General features: G+C 40.1%; 1 protein-coding gene across 7 annotated transcripts; it reads right to left on the bottom strand.

Moving 5' to 3' along the window:
- Positions 1-291: 291 nt before the first annotated feature.
- On the bottom strand, positions 292-22,985 carry LOC135487164 (coiled-coil and C2 domain-containing protein 2A-like). 7 transcript variants are annotated; one of them, XM_064770613.1, is made up of 39 exons: positions 22,657-22,985; positions 22,120-22,285; positions 21,809-21,865; positions 21,323-21,650; positions 20,943-21,088; positions 20,621-20,722; positions 20,202-20,282; positions 18,714-18,938; positions 18,345-18,411; positions 18,032-18,052; positions 16,634-16,762; positions 16,216-16,358; positions 15,855-15,977; positions 15,433-15,642; positions 14,861-14,991; positions 14,417-14,557; positions 13,957-14,179; positions 13,449-13,648; positions 13,156-13,248; positions 12,868-12,952; positions 12,486-12,639; positions 12,093-12,237; positions 11,661-11,799; positions 11,124-11,348; positions 10,685-10,869; positions 10,290-10,500; positions 9,158-9,217; positions 7,259-7,368; positions 6,657-6,852; positions 6,316-6,507; positions 5,394-5,408; positions 3,771-3,971; positions 3,433-3,522; positions 3,130-3,226; positions 2,757-2,911; positions 2,321-2,443; positions 1,832-1,992; positions 1,481-1,556; positions 292-1,253 (listed from the first exon to the last, which is right to left on the bottom strand). In XM_064770613.1, exons 1-39 carry the CDS (start codon positions 22,665-22,667, stop codon positions 1,065-1,067), a joined length of 5,406 nt encoding a protein of 1,801 aa, XP_064626683.1. In that variant the 5' UTR covers positions 22,668-22,985; the 3' UTR covers positions 292-1,064. The 7 variants fall into 7 exon arrangements, with proteins under 7 accessions (XP_064626683.1, XP_064626687.1, XP_064626684.1 ...); XM_064770617.1 differs by lacking the exon at positions 9,158-9,217 and adding an exon at positions 8,516-8,536; XM_064770614.1 differs by lacking the exon at positions 20,202-20,282 and adding an exon at positions 19,556-19,624.
- Positions 22,986-23,378: the final 393 nt, after the last annotated feature.

Raw genomic sequence — 23,378 nt, 5'->3', positions numbered from 1 at the left:
ATAGCTTTAGGTAATTACGTCCAAAATGGACACAGGACATCTCTCAAGTATGAACTGATACTATCACATCCACTTTTATAGGTGGAGGACAATGGTTCGGTGGAGAAATGGATTGTTCATTTTAGTCAAGAATCAGCCATTGCTGTGGGAGTCATCTGCGTGGGGTATTGAAAGGTGGGATTGATATCTACTGGGGCCAGCAGCAGTTCTTCATCCATCATAGACTAGTACCTAACATCCGACACTGAGATATCCGACAACATCATAAATGACAAAGAAATTACAAGTGTCTTCTATAAAAATGTAGAAAAATTTATTTTCTACCTAATGAGCCGGCTTATCAGATAACCCGTCCCCTACAAACTTGATAAATTTTGTAAAAACTGTGGCTATCATCAAAAATGTCTAACAACACGTCTTATAAATTTTGCTATTGTTGTTTATACAAATAGGATCGGAATATGCTGAAACTACTAGCTAGAAAGATAGCTTACAGACATTTAAACTTGCATCAGACTTGTAGGGCTGGGAGACAGAAATACACTCATGTCTGTGCTTAATTAAATGGAGGTGGACAACAGAGAACTGATATAAGGTTTAAATGGTTCACTTCCCTTTATCTCTAAACTTATTGGACATATAAAAGAGCTTTGATTTATACTAAATATTTTTAAGTCTAAAATCATCATGAAACAACTACAGCCTTCAACATTACGACTACCTCATGCACTAAAATAAGATATAAATTATGACTAAATTGACCTAATGCCTGGACGGAATCACAGATGAAGTTATATGAAAACAACTAAAGTAACCTTCAAAAACAATCACTCCTCAAGGGAAACCTGTCAACGAGAAGGCTTAAAATGTCCACACACTTCCGATGGATAAACAGATCCTTTGCCGTTGTGTACTAGTATTATATATAGTTTGTCCTGAAATGTTTGACAATGTATGAAGGACCAATGTGTCACTGGGCAGGGTGATTTGCTATGTCAAATATCCAGTGAATATCCAATGGAGTGATAAAATACACCCATTCAGTCTGTGAGAAGTCAGTGGACCTATTTCTTCCTTGTAAGGGATGCAACATAAACCCAGACAGACAGGATGGAATTCGGGTACGGATGGATGTACACAGCTAAGGCAAACTCAACTTCCTTGGCCTCATTTTCATGGACGCCTGTAGCAAACACGGAATCAACAATCGGTTCGATTTCGGTGAATGGTGAGTTGAGAGGGAAGCCAGACATCTGAAAATGAAGAGAGCATATTATAAGTACAGTCATGGTCAAGGTGAAGGATGTATTATACAACAAAAGTTGTGGAACCAGTCCAGGAGTCCAGTTGCAACCAGAGCTCCACCATGCAAATCCCTGAAGACTTTACTATAGGCTTTTTCCAAAGTAAATGACCACGTCCGTTTGGGCCAAAATTATTGGGCCGATTTGTTCGAAGTTTGGTTTTTCTGAAGACCCACCTTGTATGTTTGCAATATGCCATCGAGTTCAGCAAAGCTTTTATCTCTCATGCTCTTCCCACCAGATTCTTCAAACCTGGAAAATATGAAAAGACAAAGGAAGTTAAATCTTCTACCTAAGAGGGAACGAGCAAACCTATGGCCATCGCTACGTGGCGTAACGAGGATGTTGCACTGTTTTGAGTGTCTGATATTTTGACATCATTCTGATGCATATTCTATAGTGAAGGTGGTCATCACGATTCTTACGTGAACCAGGATGGTCGATGAAACCTCTCATAATGTGGTCGGGCAGTTGCGTGTCCCTATTTTTTAGCCATAGCAAGGAATGTAACCCAAAACACCACTCACTTGATGAGCAGTTTCCTGAAGGCCTGCATACAGTAGCGATTCCACCTGGTCACATGGCGTGGCCTCCATTCCATGATCTTCTCCCGAAGTGTTCGCTCTAACTTGTCCTGTAAGTCTCCCACGAATGCCCTCTCGGTCGGTTGGTAGTCGAGACGGTCAGGCTGGAATAGCACATCAACAGTTAACACACTATTCGATCAGCAAAAAAAGAGCCGTCCGCAAACTACTAGGTGGCAGCAGTTAGTTTAAGGAATTGAAACATAACTGGAGCTATCGGTGATCTCACCAGACACCATGAGGGTGGTGCTAAAATGTAACCCAAAATCATTGTAACCAAGGTGTTTTAGAATTCATTGTTACATCAATCAGAACAAAACAGTTTTGATTCCGGTGAGCCTAGTTGTGAAAGTGAAATGGCACTATTCAACTGGCGACATCCAACAAGATCACTACTGCAACACTATCAGACTTTCTCAAGTCATATCTCACCTGAACACTACTGAGGCCAGGATTAAGAAATCTGGAATAGAAGAATGGCTTCCAGCATTTGGCATCTGTGACGTCGAATGACATCCTGGCTGGAGCGTCATGTTCTTGGATATTAGCCCAAATCTGAAATGAATTTTTTTATTGAAATAATTGGATTTTTTGTGTAAATAAACTTTGATAAGGTTGTCCTCATTTATACTTCAGACTGATGTTATTAAATGTTGTAAGCAGTACTGTCCAGTCAAGCAAGGATCCTCGATAAAAAAAGAAAATGTTTTCCAGAAGGGTCACCGATTTTAAAATTACACTCCTTTTGAACCCCAAAAGTTGGATTTTAATTTTTACTCTGAAAAAAAGGCGGGTCAGCACAGAAAAGGATAATGGTCCAGGCATTTCGGAGATTTTTCCCTTAAAGCCTGAAGTTTTCCAGACTCACATTCTCATGGTTGACGATGCAGCCAACAGACTGTAGTGGCACGAAGTGGTCCCTCTTGATGCTGTAATGTTGCCCGCTACTCGCGTTCCATAACCAGTAATCACTGTCCTCCTCAGTCAGAACATATGCGGTCGAACCCTCTGGTATGGCCTGCCCTGCAAGCAGAAACAAATTGAATCAATCACACAATTTCTGTAGTATACACAACTGATAATGCTAGTTCAAGCACCATTTTTGTTAACAATTTTGACCGATTTCTACCACTAAAGGTTGACATGGCAACTAAGCACTCAACAGGCTGTCTGTTCGTTTACCAACATTTTACTTCATTCTCCTTAGTGAACGATATCCTCTGAAACTTCAGTTCACTTACCTAAAACTAGCCACACTTTCTTGTCCATGCTCATGAAATAGTTTGTCAACAAGACGGCATGTTCTTCTTCATCTCCCGCCAACATCCGCATGAATTGCTGGAAACGATAAACATAGCAATCATTAGCCATGTATACACCTGACTTTCGTAAGAAATCTGAACGATGTTCAAGACTGTGTAACAATTGGAAATGAGTTGGGCTCAGCACACACAATTTGAACATCATACCTTGGGCTATGATTTAGACACCTTTACAGGACACTATCACACTAACTCAGAAAGATATGTAGGCTAGTAACTTACATCACAAGTGCTCCAGATATCACAAATTCCAGGGAAAATGACGCTGTCTGAGACGAATGGGATCATAGACACATAGCGCGCTACCTCTTCCTGAAACCAACAGCACAATAATAATCTAAATATCACTTCAATTTTTTTACTTCCCCGGCCTTACAATTTCGCACACTTAGTGTGTCATGAAATTCAACACACAAAATTCGAGGGATTGACTCCAAGCAAATTATCAGATATTTCAAATTTCTGCATGTAAAAATGTTGGGGTGTGGCCGTGACAAATACCCGAAACAACGATATGTGTGATGTAACCGATGAATGGAATGCCACCTTTGATAACTTACCGCTGTTGCCAATGAACCGCTGCTCTTATTCAGCAATTCTTCTGGTGGCTTGATTGACTTGAAGTATCGTGTGATGAACACAGACTTCCCATTCAGATCTGTCACTGTCGTTTTGTAATCACGTTTTTGAAACTTCTTGCGTAGTTCAGACTGCCACCCCTCTGCTGCCTCGATCAGTTTTTCATCTTCGTTACTTTCAAACTGTTGATAACAAATAAAGTTCATTGTTAAGTTTGGCTTCAGTTATAACTCTTATCAAACAAATACTTTCACTAAGCATGCAAACTCAATGTGAAGTTTGAAAGAAAACTAGAACATATGTTTCATTGATGAAAATTATAGGCAGAATCTGAAAGTTCATATTTTACACTTTTGGATATAGACTACCAGCTCTAACCAAAATCACTTCTTTTGAAATAAATCTACAAAGTTGGCCTGTTAATCCAGTCGTTACCTTTGAGACATGATGGACTTGGTCTGTATTGCATACATGTCAGCAACTAATGTCACTTTGTATTGGTATCATTATCTGCTTAAAGACCAAACCTGGTTGACCGCAACCACACAGAATTGCCACAGGTCATCAACACAGAAGATACAATGACACCAACCACCATGTGAAACAGCGAGGCATAGCATTGGTGCTCAGAGCAAGCAACAACTTTGTTTGTGACATTCAAAAAACACTCAGTTTGACAGTAAGACATGTTAGAGATAATATTCAGATAGATTTCTTTTTACATAACCGAGGAAAGTATATTTTCGTCCATCATTGTTTGCCACCTCCTGGTAATCGAGTGGTAGTTCAAGAAAGATATGTCTCTTCTCCATGTCTGGGTTGCGATACATGTACATGTTCATGTAATTCCAAGGTTTTCACACCGGAGGGCCATATGAGACGATAAAGTCAGGAATCTATGCCGAAAGTATCAACAAGATGTCATGAACAGAGAACGGTAAGAATGTGTGATTCGCTGCTCAGAAATCGAATGACAAGCTCTCATAAGAACTCCTACTCCAAGGTAGAATATATCAGGAAATAGTTTTCTTAGCTGTGCAGAAGAATCACATGTACCTGTGAAGGGACGCGGAACAATGAGTCACAACAACATATTGCCCATCAGCCTATGCACAGAAAGTCAATGTCAACTCAGATTCAAGTTAGTTTGTCATTTAAAACACCATCGTGTTGCTCTCATGCATCTGCGGGGTATTTTAGGGGCTGTTACACTTTAAGATGGACGATAGCTTCTCTGTTATTTGAATTATATTAGGATTTATTTGACATGATGGAAGGTGTTAAAGAATCAGTATAACTTCAGAAGACACTCACATGCAGAATGGACTCTAAAGGCCTGCACCATTCTTGTTTATTATTAGTAGCCAATTGAGCTACTCATCTGAGTTCTACAGATTGACTGGGGACCAAATGAGAAGCTCTTTGAGAAGGTTGTGCATTAAAAGGCGACATATAAGAACTTCAAGTTTATTTCTCAAATTTCTGAATGAATGGAGTAGGCCTTTATACACAGGGATACACAGACTTCGTTATAGAAAATGGTTATTAACTTGAATTTTATGTTGACATCACATCATGACAGTAATTAACAACAATGAACTCACTAATAGGGCTAGTTGCTGAAATAGGAATAAGTGATAACTACAATAACTACAATGTAGGACGATCAAACAGTGACTGACTAATGGTGGGGGGGGGGATTTGCCGATGGATCAGCTTTTATTTTTGGGAACTCTAAAGCAAAACTAATAACCAATACAATTGCAGGGAATCAATGACTGACAAGCAGTCAAAATATCAAGGGCCTAAATAATCAAACGAATAAGGTAACAATGCAGGGGTCAATGATTGAGGGATCAGCTACACCATTTGGGGAGCAGTAACGCAAAACTCATAACCGCAATATAATCGTAACTAATAGTCAAAGGCGAAAAGGAATCAGAATCAGATTGCTCAACTAGGAAGACATCATACAGAGATTTTTAAAATTTGCTTTCAAAAAATATTGATTCTACCAACGAAGCTCTCATTTGATTGGCCAGGCATGCAGCCTGAGGAATAATCAAGAATGCATAAGAAGTGCCATTTTCAAACTTATTTCCAAAGATTGCATCAAACCTGAACGAAGTACCTTTTCAAGCAAAAAGAAACTGATTCCCAAGACTGAAGACTGAACATATTCAAAAATGTATTATTAATAAGAACTGTACACGTGTTAGCTCCTTAAACTTCTCTTTATACACCTCGGTCTGCAATCAAGACAATGTATGGATTACATGGACATGTATGGAGAATATTTTTTATATCAATAATAGATAAAGAGCTACCGCAGACATCACTGAAGGACTGTCCACATTTGCAGTCAACGCTGGGTTCTGCAATGGTGCAGAACAACAGACAACATGGCATCATCAGTTGTTAGCGCTGTCATAACAATGTTTGCATGGGCATCTTGAAATCATTCATCAACAATAGGGTAGGACTGACAGTTTCTCCATGGGACATCGATTCCTGTTACACACTTACCTTTTCTTCAAATGGTTCAGGTGGTGACAGCTGAGGTTCGATGGTCAGAAACATACTGAGGAATGTCTGATCCACCTCTCCCATTGCTACCTCCATCTCTGGGCCGAAGTCTGAATCAATACGGTTCCCCTTCAGATCGTGCATGTAGCCGAGAAGCACCGGTGGCATGTCAATGCGGAATGTGCCTTCAATCTGAAAAGGTCAATTGGACATCATGAAAATGAAGTATCGAACAGAGTATATACAGTGGCTTCATGAGCCCTTACAATTATAGAAAATAAGGGTTGGATTAAGCATTGTCTTTAACATATCTTAAAAATTGACACAGTCTGATATGTTACCTTTGAATTAAGATACAAAGTCGAGAATGGTATCCTAAGGCATCCAAGCCATTTCTTCTCAATACGGCGATGAATGTTTGTTGTTCTTTCTCGGTCGTCCTGAAGGACGTCCACAACGACTTCATCGAACAAGTTAAAGTAGATGACGTCCTTTACGGTCTGCAGGTTAGTTGATGTGAAGTCATTGTTGGGAGGGCTGCAAAGAGGAAGATATAGTGCAACTTGGGGACATCAGAATTATACAATGGATGACATATTGAACATGAGTCATGTAGTTGTCATTTCATATGACAAAGGCACCTGGCTCATTTTTTCTCCATTTAGAGCGAATATCCTTTGGGGAGTTTGACTGGACCATCATTACAATGTCTGAGCTAATTTAGGATGAAGAACAGATACTGAGCAATTTGGAATTTGGAAGAAACCTGTTTCAGACCATAAAGCCCTGGTAAGTGGTAAAGTACCTGCAATATAATGCTGTTCAGTACCAGGCTCCGGGCAATTGAACTGCGATGAAGGTAAATGAGTTGGAGCACCAAGGCCAAAGGAAAGGATACACTCTTCCTCGGTGCCTGTTAGACTTGAGACGTAAGAGAGCTTACCGGAAATGTAGCAGTAGATCCTCATTCCAGCTGGGGTTTGGCCCATCAGCAACGGATGTACAATAGACCTCCTTCTGGAACATCACCTCAACGTATGGTCGCACCAGGTCCTAGAATAAGAAGATCGCTGATGATCAGATGAAGCTGACTAGCTGCACCCAGCATTGCTTTAGCTTTGGTGATATCGACACAAATATCAACACTACAAAGGAATTCGCAATGGAAAATAGGCAGGGATAGACACTTGAGGGTACGAAACAGAAGCAATTATCTAGAGACTGAACTGACTGCATTTGACCCTGCCTTTTTGCTTTTGAATCGAAAAAAGTGATAGTGATGGCCTTTACAAATTACTGGTTCAAGTATTTACATTTCGTGAATATTTACAAGAACATACGAAAGGAAATAAATTGGAATAAAGGAGAGAAATAATAAGCTGACATTTTGAAAAAGGAGGTATAGTAACATAACGGCATCATTGAATGAACAAGGACAGGATCCTTAGGAACCAGAATGTTAAGATTCATACGAATCCCACACTACACTGAAACAATATCTGAAATCTATCTGAAACAGCTCATGATGAAAAACTCCTTTAGATAACAATCTCTATAACTAGAAGGCCAAATGCTATATTAAACATGTAATAACTGCAGAATAACAAAAATACATTTAATGTATGACTAAATAACCCTAACCCAATAAAGCCAATGAAACACTGTAAACACGGAAATACTCGTGTGCCTTTTATTTTTGAGATGAGTTCAAAGATTGCTTAAGTGGAAATTTCATAAAGTCATGAATAAAATGGCCGTGACTGTTTCCGGTTTTACAGTAATGGAAACATTTTCACAATCTTGCGTAAAAAGATACAATTGTGGCAAGAAAAACACATCTGTCATGATATGAGCAAAAGAGATCTCTTTGTATTTGAAGTCAGACATTTTATCTTGAAAAAAATGAAGGAATTAGGGAGACCTATCAAATAACGTCCTTGAGATGGATGTAGATTTTACTAAATGTTTTAAGGGGCTTTAAGAGACGATTCCCTTTCCATGTAAAATGAATAGTCGGCACAGGGCTTTCCTGTCCTCCTCCATAAACTTGGTCGTGAAAATGACTAGGTAACCTTGAAGTCACCTTCAACAAGGTATTCATATCAAGGATCCGCACCTTTTGACAAACTATATATTCATTTTAAACTAATATTTCTTCTCTTTTGCCAATATCACCGAAAAATCTTTCAAGAATACATACCATTCTATTAACCTTAACACGCTGTTCCAAAAAATAACGAATTCAAACCAAATTACAACAAACATTCTTATGACATGAATAACTATGGTGACTGAAGCTGCCATACACAGTGTTCAAATAACTCTAGGACAGGTCACTGTCTCAACTAATGGCCGTACCGTACCATTATGACATAATCATTCAAAGATATACCCGGACATATGATTTGTACCAAGAAAACTCGTATTCAAAGAGTTTAGCAGGCATTTTTTTGGTGAACTCATGGCACTCGTGACTTCAAAATGTCATCCAGCTTCAAACAGAAAAACTAAAGTGTCCCTGTACATCTCAGAATGGTCTGGCCCGCTAGATTGTAAACCAATGAATTGCATAAAATGTGTCAAAATGTCATGAATATGATCACATGTGCACTCTTTCTACCTTCGTGTAGTGTTGGTCTTCGTGTTCAACAGTATTGTGTGGGTAGCCCTTGAACTAGATCGTACAACAACATGTTTGAATGGAATAATGAAGTAAGAAAGAAAACTTGAGACAAGACCACTTAAAAACAGACTTTGAAGGAAGCTTAGCCACGTTTACTCCACAACAAAATAGAGACAATATCGTCTGAAATATACAGTTGTTTCACGCATGCAAACTCACGATCTTCTTTTTCCAAAGACTCAGCACTTGTGCTATTTGTCTTACTTGTCCCCATTGTTGCTGAGCAATTCAAGGTGAATCAAGTAAAATGAGGAAATATAAGAAGAGGAAAAGCCATCGAACCAGAATACCAGAGGAGGTGCAGGAAGAGATTGACTCTGGAACTTATGTTTGATTTGACAAATGATAAGACAAAAGGCAAATTCGTCACAATATAGATTTCACTGAGAAGCAAAATTTGACAAATAAGCAAGCACCTTTCACATTGATTTTGAATACAATCTGGTCCCTGACATTTTAATACTCCCCGGCAATATTGATGTCTTGGACTTTTTGAAGCATGCCACAATGTAGCATTACAACTTTTAAAATATTTTTCACTAAAGCGCGACTCAACAGGGACATTTGTTACTTATTCTGAACGACTCACTCTTGAGGTTTGCCAGTTCTGCACTCGAGCTGCTCGTGAAAACCTAGAACTTGGGTACTGAACAGGAGGGAAAATGCAACCATAAACGCAATAGAAAATATTGATAATGAAATTTTGGAAATAGAATCGGTCACTATTTTTCAACTCAATACTAAGAAAGTACTGAAATAAATTTGTAACATTTACCAGCAAATTATTCAATAACAGATTATAAAGTGTGACTAAAGTATGAACTACAAATGTTGTGAACGTTTTTGTTGAAGATGATGATGTTTATATGATGACATGCTTGTTTGGACTCTTCAGCCCTTGATTTCATGTGTTGTGTTTTACAAAAGTGATTGCTTGTGACTTGTTTAGTTTTTGTAAAGACTTGAAAATACCGCTTTACGCCTGAATATTTCTCCAATAGAAAACTGCTTGGTAAAAGAATCCAGCATTAACTTTGAATCAGTTTAATGACCCTTAAATCCTCTTGACAAAATCTCTAACAAGGCATTATCCTGGCATGACGTTCTGCAAATTTATGACAAGTCACACACTTCACCTGTTGCCATAAATTCTTCATACGTACACAGGTGTAGACATTGTTGAGAGTCAATTCCTTTGGCATGCATAGCAAACTACAAGGCTTCCTCTTGACGAAGTTATAGTCAGAATGCCATACGGAAATGACACAATGCACAAGGATAGGACACTTACGCTGACTTGACGACCCCTCCTTTCAGATTTACGCTCATCTCCACTGGATTGGTCCGATCTGATTGGTACATCGTATGCTCGGATGATGTTTACAAGAATCTTGACGTCAATGCCGGACAGAGTCTGTGCCGTGACCTTCTTCCTCTCCTTCCTGACTGGGCGTAGCGGGCGACGCACTTCACCAAGCTTTATCAGCATGGGGATCAAGGTGCTGGAGAGAAGAGAAAATGGCACCTAAAGTCCATTCAGGAATTTGAGTTGTCAATTGGAAAGGGCGCAATCTTGAAAACATAGAATCTTGTTGACGAGGGGTTTTCGGGGATATTGGCATGAAACTGGTAAAAGTAACCGCACTGTGATTCATGCATCTATTAACTTCTGTATGAACTACCTACCCTATCTGTGGGACCTCTTCCTCTGACACCATATCTGAAAACTGTTTCTGATGCGCCAGGATCCTGAACCTCTGCATGACCGATTCCCTGACTCTCTGCATGAACCTGGTCACGGCCGCCCTGTGACTTTCAATGTCCTTCTGCCGTCTCATTCTTTCCTCCTCTTTCTTTTTCTTCTCGTATTCCTAGAAATACCAGATCGGAAACAAAATATACAAATCTTTCAAAATGAAAAAGAAGGAATGGAGTAACATTCTTCTTCATTCGATAATGAGGATGATGAGGGTAAAAATGATCTCTATCCATTGGGTTGCATCGCAAACATGTCTGCTGGGACTTCCCTTTCTAGGGCAGGTAGTTTCTTAACTCTAGTAGCTCCTGGACCTTCTACTTCAGTAGCCAGTAGTGGAGGTTCCCACTGAAATGATAAATATCTTACGGCAAATATATCGACCGGTACTTCGCGCTCCAGAGCAGGGATGGGTCGATAGTTTCTAAACTCCTGTATCTCTTGGTCCCGGTACATCAGGAGCCGGTAGCGGAGGTTCCCATCCATCTCCTCGTCCGTGGCAAAGTTGAATTCCTCCTGCAGCTGTTCAAGACGGAAGTACTCCGGTACCCTGAGTCGGCCATCCATGCCCATGCCGTCTGATCCTCCCATTGGCTATGATTGGAAGGAATAATGAAATTAGTAGCGCCACAAACCACATCAGAGATTGGTTATGTTACAAAATATCATTAAGGAGAGCTACACTTTCTAAAGTGTTAGCAAATGTACGGAATTGAGAATTGGCCTGTGACCTCCCCAGTTTGACCTTGACCACAAGGGTGACTGGTGCCCACAGCTCAATCTAAATCAATGCACCAAATATGATTAACAGCTTGAGAGGTCAAAGATATAATGTTAATGAAACACACATCTTTAATTCCAAGGACAACACTGTCAGGATTTTCTGGTTGAAGAGTGTGAGCTTACCTTCATGAGATAGACAAGATCAGCATTGGTGGGATCATTGGGGTCAAGTCTCGCCTCGGCAATCCATTTAGAAAGTTTATCCAAGTCTACCATACCAGATGCACCAATCGCTTGGACTGCATCAAATTTCTTGAACGCACTGTAACATATAGAATGCAAATGACTTTAAATACTTTCGAAAGAAACCGCTTATGATAAACAGGACTCCATACACACTATATATTGTGCTCTCAAATGGACTGATTTCTGAAGAAAGAAATTCACCTCGACTGAGCCAACAAAGTCTAACTTCGGTGATAAGCCAAGTTTGTTCAGGATCTGGTAAGATTCCAAGGTTACTTTGTCATAAGTACTGAAGTTTACATCCAAGTGTTCCAAAGCACACAATAGTCATTGCGAACCGAACTCGATAAGATACTCTTAACTACCTACCTATAAGCACTGGTTTGAGAAGTACTTGGTGGTACCATTGGTACCCCATCATCGTTGACAGACCAGCACACACTGGACTTGATCACCCCACTCGTATTCAATGATATCATGTTGGAGCCGTCTGCTTCAAAGGTAAACAAGACATCTGTAAAGAAATGATGTAAACATTTGCAGTAATCTTCTCCAATACATGTAAACGCGTTCTGACCTTTCATCAAGCTTTACTTCTTCTGTTTCTCCAATTGGCGCAAAATGGTTTTACGGTTTTAGTCATCAGTGGTTTCTATGTGCAGCAGCTCACTCATTTATCGCCAAGAGCAACATGATTACAGAATAGATACTAGAAGTATAGAATAGATAGAATAGACTACTTGAGCTGCTTTTCAAACTTACCACTGCCTACGCCCTCATGCCGATGAGCCACAGCCTGGTCGCTACTAAAATCCATGTCTTCCAGCACAACGTTGTCAGTGGTTGTGCTACTCTCAGGGATAGCCATGTACACTTCTGTCATCCTCTCAACAGCAAAACCACTCAGTTCATACACCTAGAGGATAGAACAAAATACTTAAGTTCACTCATGGAAGTACTCACGGAAGTACTCATGGAAGGACCACAACAGCTAAATCGATGTGCCCCTTGGGCATGACACTTCACCTTCAACCAAGGAGCTCAGCTGACCTTTATTGGACAGCTGAATGACAGAACACACACAGTGCTACTCTTCGCCAGATGGAGACTGACAGTTACTATAGGAGAAGATGTTCAAACTCACCTCTAACTTTATAGACTCCGGCCACTGAACAATTTGAATATTGAAGATCTGTGCAAAGGTTACTTGGAATTCCTGGCCAATATTTCTGTAGAAAAAAGTTTTCAATATATAAACATGTAATATTTATAGAGTTTGATCAGTGGTAACATACTGAAGACAAATCTCTCAATAGTGTACAGGATATGTGTCTCTGCTAATTGATCAGAAGCATGTCATCATAATGAATAGCTGCTAAGGCAGAAGAACCATGATTAATAGCTTACACTATTTCTTAGAGGGATGACCTACCTTGAAGGAGTTCTTGAGACTTCCTTGTCATTAAATAGCACCCTGACGAATAGCTTACACTTGTCCACAGATTCTCGGCGGGCTTGCTCCCCTCTGAAAATGCACAAACAGAGGAGAATGAACTATTGTCTGTTTCTGGCACTGGGCATACATCTGACACCCGACCATCTTAGGACAAAATCAACCATCACTTAATTTTGGTGGCATCCAAGACCAATAAAGTGAGCATTCAAAGGTCTGTAGAGATAGAAAATATATCCCAATCTGAAATGGAAATTGTCAACCAAGCTCACCTTGGACACTGATTTTTTGGCATAACCGTCGCAGACTGAGATAATTCTGGTGTCAGTTTTGGTTCACCTGGCCGGCGGCGGATTCTGAATGCCTTTTCTCTCACTTCCTCCCTAACATTATCTAAAGGAACTCTGACTGGCGGCTCAGGTTCAGGTAAATCTGCCTCATTTAGAGTGTGCAAGTCTTTCTGCTCAGCAACCTGAAGACAAAGGAAATCATAGTTAATAGGGTTCTTCTTCTTCAGTGTTTGCTCAGCATTTGGAGATATTATTCTCCGGGGAGTACTCCTCCTCCAAAGCAAATGAGCAGTTTAATGTGCCACGACGCTTTGGCACCAACTTGGTTTATTTGCCATGCAACTCAATCTTCGGCCAGATAGGGTTCAAGTTTGATCCAATTCAATTTACTTTACAAATATAACCAGTGACACAGATGATTATTCGAGTAGTATCACCTGTAAGTTTTCCTTGAGCCATGTTTTCAACATATTTGTCCGAACCAACTTACTGGGTCATCGTCCAAAAGATTCCCCTGTGAGCTATCCCTCTGCCGTTGTCGAGCATCTGCCTCCTGCTTGGCTTGTTGCTGTGCCCTGAACTTGCCCATCGCCTCATTGTATACCAGCATGTTCTTGCTGTATTCCTCTTCATGTGCTTCCTGTATCTCGTCGACCTCGTCGTCAATCTCCTGCTGCCAGATGATCTCATCTGTTTGTCGGTCCTTAGCTTCCCTGAAAACCGTAAATCATGTTAAGTCTGTTGATCAAAGTGTCACGCTTTTTCCAATGAACTACAAGACTTGGTGTCGTTCATTGAAGTCAACGGGCTTCTGCCATCTGGATCAAACCGTACTACTGCTTTGACATAAAATATTACATATGTGATAGCAGCCTTGAACTGATAAAACTGTTCAACCGTCTATAAGCCAACTTATAGCTGTAAAACCTGTAGCCTTTTCAATGACTTACTTCCTAATTTGTAGTTTGACAGATGTATTTGTACATTTCTGGAATGACCTCAGACTTTTTATCTCCTTCCATGTCTTGATGACATTCTTGATGAGATTTCGATCCTCTTCCTCCTCAATGTCGCGCTGGTGACGCGTCACCCTGGAAAGAAAGAAAGTTAGATGAAATCTTTGAGGATTAAAACTACTTTGCACAGAATGATTGACGAGTGGTTAAAATCCTTGCCTATCAGCAAAAAAAATGTAAACTTTTTAACAACTGCATCCATTGTGCCTTGTATAAACAATTAGTATAAACATTCATGGTATTAACTTTTAGACAAATTCCTATCCAGTGCACGATTAATGGAAATCATTCAAAGACACTGAATTCCCCTGAAGCTGCTTCGCTGTCCATCTTGAGCATCACCAAGTGGAGAATGCATGCTACAGCCTGATGTCCTACCTGATTTCTGACTTGTAGTCTTTCAGCCTCCTCTTTTGGTCGATAACAGCATTGCTGCCACCGCGACCCTGAGCACGCTGGGATATAATGGATTCCTTCAGATGCTGAGTGGCAACCTTCAAAGCTCTCAACTGAATAAACAAAACAAATGTACCTTCCACTTGTGACCAAACTCTGAATCACCTAACTTGGCAAACTATTTCAAGAGAGTATCCCAACAGCCCTTGCACAAATGAACATATCTACTTGCACAGGACTCCAGAGAGTTCTGTATAAATGGACATGTTTCGGTTGGAATGCAGTCCACTTTAAATGGTAGGACTATCATTTGATTCTAAGAACAAGTCCTTTCTGAGAAACCGTGGTTTCAGAGGGGAACCTAAAGGCATGAAAGAGAGAAGTTAATCCTTTCAACAGATAGAGTGACAAGTGCTTGAACATGCAATCACATGAGATTGTGAGGAGATAAGTGTCGTTGATATTCACATAGAGATTTGACGTCGAATAGAATTGCAGGCTTACAATCATTTGCCTTGGAATCTGAATGATAAAAATTGGAAAGAAAAACATACCTTCTCAGTTAAAAATTCAACAATATTTTTCTTTCCTCTGAACACAAAGTTCTCATAAAGCTGAGTAAGGCGTGCTGCTAGGACATGCTCTCGACTGAACAAGTGATGATGAGTAAACGTCAATGTGTTGATGTCCAAGTCAACTTGGTAGTTCGATGACAAGCTCGTAGCGCCATTTATAAATCGGTGGTCATACTCAGTGGTCACAGCCTGAAAATAAAATTGTTCATTATTAATGGGTAGGGGTAGGCCTAGGGCTAGAAGCAGGGGTACCACATCACAGGTAAATGTAGATTGGTGACGTTTGGTGATAGTTCTGTTGCAGCTTCATGCAAATGGACGAAAAGTGATGCTAACAAAACCGCAATCCATTCCATTTCATTGGGTTTGTTAACATAATTTTGCAGACAACGATCCCTTACCTTGTACATAACAGTCTCGAGTAAAGGTTCAAGTACTTCTGGCATGGGAGGACGAGATGGTATAGCCTTGAGAGGATCCGGCAGTGTCTTCACTTTTCCATCTTCTCCAAACCATTTCTTGCCCTAGAATAAGCAATATATCATCCAATTCTGGTGGAGTTTTATAGATCAGTCATGTCAGGATACATTTTGCGGAGAAGAAACAAAATCCTTCTGATTTCACTATTACAACCATGAGGAGTCCATCACAATGTCCTTGGACTTGTTCTCCTTCCGATACGATACTTTAGGACAGATAACAGAATAGACATCATCCTCCCTCACCCCTATGGACCATCCTCTAATCCCAAGTTTGACTTACCATCCCATCTGGCTCATGCACTAGCCTGTCCTCTAGCTTGTTCTCATTCCGATGGGATACTTTGGGACGGATACCAACGTAGAGACCCTCCTCCTCTAAATATCGTGGCTGAAGATGCTCATCAATCTTCTTTGAAGTTTCGACTGAAACATTTTATACAATACAAGATATAAATATGAGTGTATTTCTTCTTCTTCCTCTGAATGATATAGGTCCAATGTCAGACTTCCACCTTGGCTTAACTTTTTTGAGGACTTGAATTCACAGCTGGTCAAACATATACATGTACTGCATGTGAGATCTACAGCTTGCCCAGTCCCTCATATACATCTTTAATCTCTAGCTTACAGGCAGAGAAGAGCCAGGACTATTTACTGATCAAAACCCAAACCGGTTCATCCAGAGGGATAAATCGTACCATTAATCATCGATGGCACGTAATATTTCTCCGTCTCCTCCTTGAGTTTTTCTCTGTAAGGCTTATACTCCGCACGTCGGATGGCAGTGTACGACTTGTTAGAATCATCTCCTGGTAGTAACAGCTCCTCTGGAATGACAGATAGAGATATCAATCAGTAAGATTGGGATACAAAGTAATTGTTGCAGAGCTCCCTTCCAGCAAGTTGACAGACTGTACCACAAAGCCTGTGGTAATATAACCAAATTCAATCATGCTGAACAGAGCAAATACGTCAGGCTTATAGAAAATGTGCTATCTTTTGAAACACCTTGTAGGCTGTTATCAGTAACTTAGTTACAATTGCAATATACAGATAGCTACATGTACATGAACTGGAATAAACCTGACTAAAAGCAACAAAATAAATTTTCACATCAGAAGCTGAGAAGATCAAGAAATCTTAAAACATTTCTAAATCAACTATCTCTCCATAAAAGAAAAGTCACTTCAACAGGTTCAACAAAATGACAAATAGTTTGTGACGTATGATAATTTCACTCCAAGCAAAAAACAATTAGGGCCTACCACCATCATCCCATATATCATCTGTGACTGGCCTTCCTGGAAGTCACCAACAGTTCGTTAGTTAGTTTGAGGATAAATCCTGATTATCATTGCCTGCCTGAGTGTGGCATCATAAAAAACTTGAGGGAATGAACAGTAAGATTTCGTGCACTGACTAAAATGCCATTTCCAGCAGATTTGAACACAACATGCATTAAAAATACCAACATGATTGTACTAATCGACCAAAGGAAATTTTGTGTACATGTACATCACTTGGTGCAATTACACAAAATGTTTGATACACAACAATTTCCAAATTACAAGTATCGGTATATGCTCAATATATCCGTTATAGTAAAACTAAACTACCGATTTTACGATACAATACAAATACTTCATGTGTACAGAAGATTTCGAAAACCTCAGGGTCGATCTCATGACTTTTAGAACTTCAAACAATACCCTGTGGGTGCTTATCTTATTAATGAGGAAGAAAATGCATCAGGGTTACTTGTATCAAGAAGAATGAATAGGAAAAATTCAAAAGGGGAGGCATGGAATCTTGGAAAGGTAAAACTTTAATCATGAAGCATATGCACAAAGAGATGAATTGTCTTTATCATTGGCCAGGTATCAGTTGCGGTGCCCATTATTTCAAACTGAGCTGCCTTACACCAAACACACAATATGTACAAGCCCACAAAAACATGAAAATGCCATCCATAACAGTCATGGCAATTGATACCTAACACTTGAGATCAGCATTTGTACATGCACTGGTTCCACACCATAATTAGCAAAGAGAGGATTGACTGAACATGCTGAACAAAACGTGAATGATACACCTACCGACTGTAAGCTTCTTTGGACCTAGATAACACCAAATTAATGAAGGTAGTTGTTCAATCTTAGAAACAAGACTTCCTAATTATAACTCAATGGAGAAGACTCGACCATTCTATTAATTTTCAAACTGTTTATAGCACAGAAATGGTGATATTTCTAGAGGGATATTTACATCACGCCACCAGATCACAAGGAGTAAAGAACATTTATAATGTGGATGAGAACTCTGATCAGGCACTGTAATATTCCTCTTATCTTGACCGTTTTGACCTAGACCTCTGACCTTGACAATGTAATATACATTCAATCTGCTCACCTTCTTCTGTTTTGGCTTTCTTCCCCTTCTTGCCCTTCTTTTTCCGTGGTCCACCCTCTTCTTCTCCCTGTATACAAAAAAGCACAATTGATCAGAATCACTAGATTGAAACAAGAGCGATACAGACAGCACAACTTCCTACAACTGATAGCTGTCCTCGCACATGATGAAAAGACTTATGTTAGTAATAAAGTGTAAAGTACACAGGGATAGGCAGGGTCTGTCATCATTGAGGGACAACCAAACTGTTACATACCATGGCATTGCCACTGATACCTCTTCCACTTGAGGTTGAAAATATTAGATACTCTTGTAATGAAATGCAGCTCCGAGATGGGAATGAATCACAATATGTGTACACAATCTTACCTCAGCATCCTTGGCTTCCTCTATCTCTTCGCCAGCCTCAAGACTGGGCCCAGGTTTAGGCTCCTCCCCTTCCTTGGCCTCTTCCCCTTCCACCACCTCACCCTCTTTCTTCTCGCCAACAGCCTTCTCAGCGTCTTTTTTCTCCTCGACTTCCTCTGGTTCTGGTTCCCAGTTACGACAGAAGAAATCATACGCTTCTTCGTTACTAATGCCCGTTGGTACAATCTAGAGGAATAAGACAAATAAAGATTAGAAAATCCTTCTCACTTAGTTGATGCATTATATACTGCAAACTTTGACCAAACAAATGTAAACTACAAGTTGCAAAGTATTCAGAAAGAAACCCTAATTACTGATCCTTGAACCCAGGACAAAAATCTGGAGTCACATTCTGATATTGCAGACAGCAAAAGTCGTATTGGCAATGTTGAATAGATATTCGTAACAGTCTCAATCCTTCCGCAGTAAGATAAAATGTAACTGTAAGAGATGGGAAGTGTCATCAGAGTACATGTACACAGCCATCTGCTATCAGGCATGCATACAAATTATTAGCAATTAAAAGGAAAACATCTACCATAACTAGTAAATATACTAACCTGTACTGAAAGTAGTTAATGTTATGAACACTAAAACAGATACTTCATGTTGTATCGTTTTCTGAGTCACATCAAACGATTTAACAAATACTTAATAGTGTCAAATAGAATAAAAAGACTTCCAAATAATTTTATTGGAGTTTAAACATCTTTCAATGTCTAATATGATAACAGACCATATCTGGGTGAGGTAATATTACTGTGAGTAGAGTTAAAATCCAGCAACAATATAAAGTATGTCACCTCCTCGCCCTCGATAGCCTGACCGATTGTCTTCTTCCATTTTCTTCTCATGGACGTCGCTTTCTCCTCCTGTTGAATAACATGCCATTACTTACATGCAAACAATCAAGATATTCAAACAAGTCACACAACATACAAGAAAATGAGTAGAGGTTGGAAAGAGGAGTCATGTCCTTGGCCAATGCACTCTATTATAGGGGAGACAGCGTTGGTTTTGGGTACCATTTTGACCAAAGCTCATACATGTACAAGTAGCTACACATGTATTGTAAGAGCATAAGAAACCACCTTACTATAGGGGGGCTACAACTACATGTGAAATTGCTATAGGTCAAAATGACATACAGTACCAGTGCCCTCTTCCCCCAAAGGAGAGTGTCCGGAACAAAGATTAGAACTGGGCTCTTGATTCCTTGGAGGGGACACCAACAACCCGACAATCAGCCAATCGAACTTTGAATTAACAATACAAACAATCAGAGTGAACATGCAATGAACTTCAACACAAAGCACTCCATGTGAATGTAAACAAGGAATAGCATGCACTCAAATAAACATGCCCCATCATACAGGCAAACAAAATATAAACATTTCATCAACATGCTGCAGCGCTAGGAACATATCCCAACAGCAGCTGCTTCATCACCTTTGTGTTATCAACAGCCCGCCTCCAGCGATCACGGCGAACTTTTTCCATGGCTTTCTTTAAATGTGCTTCTTCTGCACGCTAATGATGAAAATTGCAAACAGCCTTTACTTAAAGTGTCACTCATATTACTATTATTCAATATCTATTGAACTGTTTTGAAGTAATCTAATTCAAGACGACCACTCTTTGACAATGAATTGCAATAAAGGCTTAAAATACAAGGGGATCTTCATCACTTTAACAAAACGAAGGAGCACACAATTAAGTTCATCGACGAATTAAATCTGAGTTCTGAGTGTCTTTTTACTTCGGCCAGTTCTTTCAATCCAGATTCCATGACAATTTTAAAAATGTGAAAATAATTTCATTATAGTGCAATCGAAGGGGTCTTGCAAGTTTTTCACGACGACACTTACCATAGCTTCATCATCAAATCGAGTAGTCAGCTGTTTATCACGGATACCCCGCAGCCTCCTACCAGGTCGCAACTCTTTCTGTGCATCACTCTCCGCTTTTTCCTGAAATGAAATCGAGAAGGATTCTTAGGCTGAGTTACACTATTTCACAATAAGTTGTCTCAAGCACGTTCCTTCAATGTCTCAGACGTGAAAACCTGACCTGACTGAACGTAAAATAAGGTACCCACAGAATAGAAAATTGGAACAGCACTCAGTCCACAAAGTTAGGGTTACATAATAGTAACAGTTCATTTCATAGAAAATCTGCTGTAATCCTTACCCTTGCCGCTTTTGCTTTATTTTGCAGCCTTTCACGTATACTTTGACCCAGAGCCTTCCCACCAGGGGCACTAGACTTGCGGGGAGTTGTCGTTCCAGATTTGGCTTCTTCAGCTGCCTTCACTGCATCCACTAGGCCCATTAGTCCTGAATAAAACAAAAGTTGTTACTTGAGGGTAACCCATGGAACATCTAGTTTCGACTGTCTCTGACTTGGAATGGGTGTCTCCAACTCTGGCCTGTCCTCACTTATGTATGTGTATCTCAAACTCTACAATTAAGTGTGCGAGTACACAAGTGACACGTTTGTCTCTCAAAAAGGAGCATAGCCATTCTAATTCTAGTTTGCTCATGCAGGCAACGCATCTAACATGTAACTACCAGTTTTTCCTCTAGGTGATGGTGTGGGCTTTCGTTCTTCACTAATGCCTGCTACATCTGGTGCTAGATCTTCCAGTATGCCTTCCTCCAATCTGGCCACTCCCTCTTCCTGTTGTCCAATAGTCGTAGCCTCTACCACCTCATCTGCTGCAGCTCGCTGCCTCAAAGACGCCTCTAGTTTTGCTTTACTCCTCATCCTGGCAGTCCCCAGCTCTCCCTTGATATCTGTGTCTTTCTTTAACGAATCTGCTAACTCACGCTTCCTCGCTTTATGTTTTGTTTTCAAATCCTCCATGAGAACTTCAGCATTCTGAATTTCATCAATCATCTGAAAAAGCATGTGAATGTCAAATAAAGAACTGAGACAAAATTTGACAATACTCAACTGAACATCATTATCATAATATTATGACCTGGCTGTGTCCAAGCATCACGTCATATTGATGGTGCACGACAACACAAAATGTAAGAGTAGAGTGTACCAACCTCTTCATCTGACAGCTCGCTGCCCGACAATCTCCCTAGAGTTTCCATAGCACCATCCTAACGAAACGCAAAATCAAATGAAACGAAATATAATTGATCAAATAGAACAAAAATGCAAAGCAACTAGCACAGCAAGAACGCAGTGAAACTTAACAATTTGCCACACAAACATCTTGCAGATCTGGTTTAACTTCCTTGACAAAGCCAACAGATTTTATTTTTACAGCAAGTCAAAACTCGTTTTCAAAACTGTAAAGCACACTAAATCAAAACAAACATTGTCATCGCTTTGGGTAATTTTCTATACCCACCCAAGTACTGTCCATGCCCAACGTTCCTTCCTCAATAATCTCCTCTTCCTTCTTTCTCTTCTTCTTCTTTCCCCTTTGATCCGTCTTTGTTTCATCCACCATTTCTGCAACCTCCGCAGTATCTGCCAAGCGTGCCCGCCTGGCTCGCATTCTTTCTGTTATAGTTCTGAAATATGTTTAAAGGTTTAGAATAAATGGCAAGCTGGATTCTCAGACAAACTGCTCTCTGACTGCTGCTTGCTCCCCTGACAACATCCTCCTAATAATAATTGCTTGCCAATGATTTCACAATCACATCTTTCCTGATCAGCAACTCAGTCGTGGAGCACTATTAACGTTACTCTCCTAGCCTCTGATGTGTGCCTTTTGGTATAAATGTACCACTTGAATACTACCACTGCCAGTCAGGAACTCTTAGCCAGGCAGTATCATCTTAGGGGTAGCTTCTTAATCTATCTGAGGGACTGTAGTCCCTGTAGGCTAGATAGTAGAGGAAGGTAGAATTATGAAGGCCACACTCATCATGGTCATACTCACCGTGACGCCATGCCTACTGGTTTTCTCTAAACTAAGACAGTGGCAACACCAACCGTTCCTCCTCTCTATATTAATCCAATGCACGTACGCCTATAGACCGAGCTAGAATGCACTGCAAAATGTACACACAAAAATTGATCCTGTCCCCAATTCGAAGGGCAAATTCCGAGTTTTCCGCCCGACAAATAAGCCCGGTTCTTTGTTCTAGACCGGGACATTTATTTGAATCATAGACATGACCTACGAATGCATGGCTATGTTTCTCAATAACGGAGTAAATAAGATTAAAAGGTGATCAAAATTTCACGATTTCCGTATCGAATGTAAACAACGGAATGCCAACAGAGGTAGACCAATTCCATTGCGGCCGTGGCTAAACCGATAACCAGCTGGTCCATTGCGGCCGTGGATAAACCGATAACCAGTTGGAAGCGTTAACAAATGTCCTAGATGGATGGAAGGCAAAAGGCAGTATTTTAAACCCCAACTCTCATTCCCACACTTGATTCTATCGTTTTTCTCTTAATTTTTTCACTTCAATACAGTAACTCTACTCGAGCTGCATGGGATTTTTCTTCAGGTGTCTTCAAAATGTAGTCATCAGTTGGTCTAAAAAAGAAATGACCTGGAGACGAAATAGTAACAACTAAGAATCAGGTCAATTTGAGGGGTGCAAGGCCCACATTTCTATACCCCTCCAGCACTTTAATTATAGGAGGGCC

This window comes from Lineus longissimus, chromosome 4, assembly GCF_910592395.1.
Source record: "Lineus longissimus chromosome 4, tnLinLong1.2, whole genome shotgun sequence".
Classification (NCBI taxonomy): domain Eukaryota; kingdom Metazoa; phylum Nemertea; class Pilidiophora; order Heteronemertea; family Lineidae; genus Lineus; species Lineus longissimus.
The sequence above is the reverse complement of the archived record's forward strand: the minus strand, read 5'-3'. Positions and strand labels throughout refer to the sequence as shown.